The following is a 5929-nucleotide window of genomic DNA, read 5'->3' on the forward strand; positions in this document are numbered from 1 at the left end:
CAGGCTGGACACAAAGATCATTTTAGACCTGATAGAGGAGCTGAAACTCTATCTGGAACACCCAACACGCAGGACCAAAACCATTCCCACCCATGTACAGGTCCTGTGCTCACTGCACCTACTGGCCTCAGGGAGTTTTCAAGGGGTGATAGCAGTGGCAGTTGGGGTCACACAGAGTTGCCTGTAGCGCTTCTTCCATGCATTCTTAGATGCAATGCTATAGTGGCTACAACATCACATACAATTCCCCAGCACACAACAGGCATTACACCAAACAAAACTGGACTTTTACCAGATTGCATGATTCCCCCATGTAATTGGCTGCATAGATGGGACCCATGTGGCACTCACACCCCCATCAACCAATGAATATGTATTCAGAAACCGTAAATCATACCATTCCCTGAACATACAGGTCATTTGCAATGCCATACATATCATCAATGACATTGTAGCCAAATACCCTGGCAGTACTCACGACTCCTTCATCTTTCGACATATTGAGATACACAAACGTCTGAATGCTGGCGAGTTTGGTGAGTGCTATCTACTAGCTAAATGCATGGCACACATACCTACATAAAATACATCTATAGGGGTGGGACATTGACTCACCTCTTGTTTTCATCCCTGCAGTTGACAGTGCATATGCAGTGCGGGACTTCATCCTGACCCCGTACCGAAAATCCAGCCAATGCAAGAGAGAGTAGATACAACTGTGCACACAAATCTACGTGCTGTGTAATAGAGCGGATGTTTGGGATACTGAAGAGACGTTTCTGCTGCCTGCATAAAAGCGGAGGGGCACTCCAATACAGCCATGAGACCTGCTGCAAGATTGTGGCTACCTGTGCAATGCTTCACAAAATAGCAATGAGAAAAGGCATTCCAATAGAACTGAGTTATACAGATATGTTGGACGATGATGGCCCAGGGAACCCTGGCAGACCAGCAGTTGGAGTTGGGGCAACTCCCGGACGGCAGAGACGGGCTGAGATCACACAGAACTACCTCTAGGTGAGTAATGATGACATGAGACAACATAAATTTTGTAGCAGATCTGTGTTTATTCACACCTTTAACTGCAGGAGGAAAGTTTGTCACACAATCTGACCAACACAATGAGTGTCGCTGTCCATAGCACATGTTAGGTCCACAGCGCATGTAGTCAGGCAAGTCTGGAGTTTTGTAGTTATCGGTTGCCTGACTGACTGACTGAGGTATTTATTAAGCACACTTATGCCGTGGCGTCTTGGCGCTGCAAGAGAGGGTAAGGCTGCTGCTGGATGACTAGGGTGTGGTAAACAGCCAGGTCTTCAATGTCTTTCTGAAACTGCTCTTATTAGATTGTAGGCGGAGCTTAGTGGGCAAGGTGTTCCATAGCTTCGCTGCCTGATGGGAGAAAGGCTTGCCTCCCCAGCGTGATCTCCTTATTCTCATGATGGTAATTAGGCCCATGCCAGCAGATCTAAGAGTTCGGCTAGGGATGTAGCGGGGGAAGAGAGCTTTGCATGATCATTGTTCCAAATTCACCTCCCTTTGGATGGACTGCTGAAGGCCGTTCTGGTGGCTGATTGTCCTCCCTTGGGTCCACAGGTGCTGTACCCTGTCTCCCACTGCGCCTTCTTGGATCTGGCACTGGTGGGGTGATACTGCTCCTACTAGATGTCTCCTCACTCTCCCCTATGGCCATGAGTGCTGTGCCATCTGCTTTTTTATTCTGCAGTTTTTTTAACAGCAATGGTGACCTGCGACAGGCCTTTTGCAATGTCGTGGCAGCAGTCGGATATCTCCACTTGCATGCTGACGCTGCGACGTGTCAGCTGGCTAGTGGCAGTGCACAGGCAGTTCATCGCCATGGTGTAGCTTTGCAGACGGAGGTCTGAGCATTGGCTAGCCCTGTGCCTGGTCCCTGTTTAATGTTGCATAGAGTTCACGGATGGCACCTGCCATTCCCAGCATGCCCTCCCCCATGAAGCGCAGGCTTTTGTTCATTCTGCATAGCTGATGGTTAATGGGGTATACAGACATATCGAATTACACAAATATCTACTTCAAAATATAGAATGGACAAAATATCGAATGGACAGAATATAGTCATCAAAAATATCGTTTTTAAGGTAAGTAATGTAATATCGATTTTTATAAATATAGAAAGTCAAAATATCGAACTATATAATATAGGTTATTAAAATTATCGAATTTTTATTAATATCGAATTTTTTAAAGTGTTTTGTATGTTAGTATATGTGTGAAAAGTGTATATTTGTTTTGTAATTTATTTTAAGTAATGAATTTTTTGTTATTTAATTTTTGCGTAATTTGTAGGTTTATAGGGGAATAGGGTGGGAAGTAATTTAATTATAATTAATTAAATATGTTAATTTATTTTTTTGGTATTTTTTTGAATAAATTGTAAATTAATTTTTAATTGGTAATTAATTAATTCCAATTGGTAATTATTTTTATTAATTGATTAATTGATAATTATGTGAATTTTATTAATTTATTTTCTGTAGCGGGTTGTGGGTTTATAGGGGAATAGGGTGGGAAGTAATTTAATTTTAATTAATTAAATATTTGCATTTATATATTGGTATTTATTTAGAAAAAATTGTTAATTAATTTTTAATTGGTAATTAATTAATTCTTAATTGGTAATTAATTTTTAATAATGGATTAATTGATAATTATGTGAATCTAATTAATTTATTTTCAGTAGCGGGTTGTGGGTTTATAGGGGAATAGGGTGGGAAGTTATTTAATTGTAATTAATTAAAAGTTTTTATTTATTTATTTGTATTTATTTTGAATTAATTGGTAATTACATTTTATTTTTTAATTAATCAATTGTAAATTGGTGTTTAATTTGTATTAATAGTTAATGAGTTTTAATAATTAATATTATTTTTAATTGATTAATTATATTGTATTAAATTGGTAATTACTTTTATTTAATTTTTTATTGGTATTGATATTTGATGTATATTTTTTTATATATTAAATATTTACTTTCTCTACTGTTAAGCTCACTAAAATGGGAATAGTAATTTTTACCTGTACGCTATCCAACGCTTTCCCTACTGTTGCACCCTCTGGAGTGGGAATAGTAATTTGTACCCCTACGCTATCCAATGCTTTCCCTACTGTTGCACCCTCTGGAGTGGGAATAGTAATTTTTACCCATACGCTATCCGACGCTTTCCCTACTGTTGCAGTTGCTGGAGTGGTAATAGTACATTTTAACCTCTTGCTATGCCACAGTAAAAATATTGTATATTTTTAATTAATATTATGTATATATATATATATATATATATATATATATATATATATATATATATATATATATGTGTGTTAAAAAATCAAGTTGTATTTGTATTTTTTAACTTAAATTAATTATTTAAGAATTTGTAAGTTATTTAAGTATTTTTAAGTATGTTTTAATTAATTTTAGTTATTATTTCATTCATTTTAAATGATTTTTAAGTTATTTTAATAAATTCGATATTTTTATTAAGTATATATATATTTATTCGATATTTTTGATTCGATATTTTTGTACTTACCTGTTTGTAGATAGGATTTCGATATTTTGTCTGTCTATATTTTTACTTCAATATTTTTTTCGCCTATATTTTTGTATTCGATATTTTTTCAGTGATCCGGTTAATGGACCTCATTGATTTGTGTTGCAGGCGCTTATTCTGCAACATGCTGCCCTCCAGTCCTGTAAACAATGTGGCATCTTTGTATCTTCGTCAGTGGCACAGCTGGTCCTGGCCCCTGACCAGCGTCTGACTCCCTATGTTGGGGTGTGTGCTGCTCACGCACCTGGGTGACACGCTGCCCTGGCTCTGCCTGTCCATCCTCCTCCCCTGTGGACTGTGGTTCATCCACCAGTGGTGGCAGTTGGGGCACAATAGTGCGCTTCCTACGTGGGACAGGTGTTGTCTCTGTGTCTGAGTCCCCATGACCTGCCTGGTCATCCAAATGTTCGGAATCCGCGCAGCCTGCGCTGTCTTCCTGTGTCCTGGCTTGTGCTGTGGATAGAAAGGGGAATATATGATTTTGTGACTTTGTCTGCATTTCTCACTCAATAAAGTTTTCTGCATTTGTATTGGCTAACTGCTATCCCTTACTTTTCCCCTGTATACATGAATTCACATACTGCGTTAACATTGCTGGATCTCATTGCCCACTGTTATGCATCTGACTACGTCTCCCATGACGCATTGCTGTATGTGCTGGAAAAAGTGGACCGGAGTGACATGTGTAGTTTGTGTTTGGTGCATTTCTGATTGTGTGAATGGGATTGTGATGTGTGCAGCTGCATTTGGCATGCATCTTACCTTGGCTGGTGGATGCAGGGTCAGAGCTGTCTATGTCAGCCACACCACTGACGCTCTCGGGCAGGAGAGTTGACTCTGCCAACTCCTCATGAGGTGTTGAGGCGGTGGCAGTAGATGGTCCACCCCAGGTCTTATTGGCCTCCGCCAGCCTGGCTGCCACCATCTCCTTTGACCTTTGGCGCATGTCATACCAGCGTTTCCTTATCTCCTCCACCGTGCGCTGGGTCACACCAACTGCATTGACCTTTTCCTGAATGTCCAGCCAGATCCTCCTCTTCCTGGACTCAGGTACCCGGGGTGCCTTCTTGCCAAATAAGAGTTCATGGCTGCACACCATCTCCTCAATAAGCACCTCCTGCTCCCTTTCACGGAATTTCTGTTTTCTTTTTCTTCCTGCACCCTCGTTGTCCTTCTGTTTGTCCTGGGACTTCATTGTAGCAGTTTCACTGGTGTGCTCACTCCTCTGCCTCTCCTCACAGCCTCTGACTCTGCTTCAGGAAATCAGGTCCAGTAAATCACTCCCACTTCCTGGGTGTGATGTCATCAAGCTGCACCTGAATTGCAGATTCCCTAAAATTGTGATTTCTTATTTGCGAAATTCGCAATTAAGGAATTGTAAGAACGGAATTTTCTGAATTTTCTGTGATTTTTAAGGAATTGCAAACAGTTAGCGACTTTTTTTACATCGCGATTAGCGATTCTCAAAATGCGATTCGCAAAAAATCGCATTTTGAGACTCGCTAATCGGAGTTTTGATATATATGCCCCTTAGTCTGCTTTGGAAGATAGTTGGTGAACTCATTTGAACTCCCTACAATGTAATAAGCCCAGATTCAAAAACATATGTCATAATTCATTTTATTGTGGTGGACATTTTTAAAGGGGAACCCTGAATCACTTTGTTATTTTCCAAAGGGTCTGTGCATGTGGTGATGGCAAACATGTGATGGAATATATGGAAACATACTCCGGCATCTCTCCATCCGCATGCGACTATAGTTGTAGATATTTGGAATCACGTGATAATGTGTTAAATGGATATAGACTACATTTACAATCAATATGATACATGGAAAGCAAAAGCATATTATTGTTTGCTTAGACTCATAAGTCAAAGCAAGGAATGTTGTAAATTGTAGTCCATGCCCTGTTGAATAAATAATATAAACTGTGACTTTAAGAGTTAGATGAGATTTGTGTATAATGTTTTTTCACAATCGTAAATTATACGATGGATCTGTTTGTTAGGTCTAAATGGGCTACGTTTACTTGTAAAGTGCCATTCCTGATGGTGATATGACATATATATTATGACATGGCTGATTGATTTTATTTTTGGTGCTACCACATGGCTGATTGTCAGCCATGTGGTAGCACCAAAAATAAAATGTATCTACAACCACAGTTTAATGAGGTAAATAAACAAGTTAAAGGTCATAATCTTCATGAATCTTGTAATGAAGTTCACTTTATGTCATCATTCATTCCCATCAAATAGGTTTTAAATGAAAAGACCCAACATTATTCCATCAGGAAGAGAATGCTTCCCCCTTCATGTTGAGGGCCAAAAAGGTATG

At 39.3% G+C, this 5929-nt stretch overlaps 1 protein-coding gene across 1 annotated transcript; it reads right to left on the reverse strand.

Moving 5' to 3' along the window:
- Positions 1 to 3658: 3658 nt before the first annotated feature.
- Positions 3659 to 4844, reverse strand: LOC147750943 (uncharacterized). The gene is made up of 2 exons (XM_086937353.1): positions 4353 to 4844; positions 3659 to 4043 (listed from the first exon to the last, which is right to left on the reverse strand). The coding sequence occupies exons 1-2, from the start codon at positions 4783 to 4785 to the stop codon at positions 3703 to 3705; spliced, it is 774 nt and encodes a 257-aa protein (XP_086793479.1). The 5' UTR covers positions 4786 to 4844; the 3' UTR covers positions 3659 to 3702.
- Between the last annotated feature and the right edge of the window lie 1085 nt (positions 4845 to 5929).

The sequence above is a fragment of the Lissotriton vulgaris genome, chromosome 1_1 (genome assembly GCF_964263255.1).
Source record: "Lissotriton vulgaris chromosome 1_1, aLisVul1.2, whole genome shotgun sequence".
Taxonomy (NCBI): domain Eukaryota; kingdom Metazoa; phylum Chordata; class Amphibia; order Caudata; family Salamandridae; genus Lissotriton; species Lissotriton vulgaris.

Bases quoted from the DNA above. Each gene is read 5' to 3' on its own strand.
- LOC147750943 (XM_086937353.1), bottom strand. From the start codon at position 4,785: ATGAAGTCCCAGGACAAACAGAAGGACAACGAGGGTGCAGGAAGAAAA. The intron at 4,044-4,352 runs GTAAGATGCATG...TTCTATCCACAG, and splicing joins CCCTGCATCCACCAGCCAAG to CACAAGCCAGGACACAGGAA.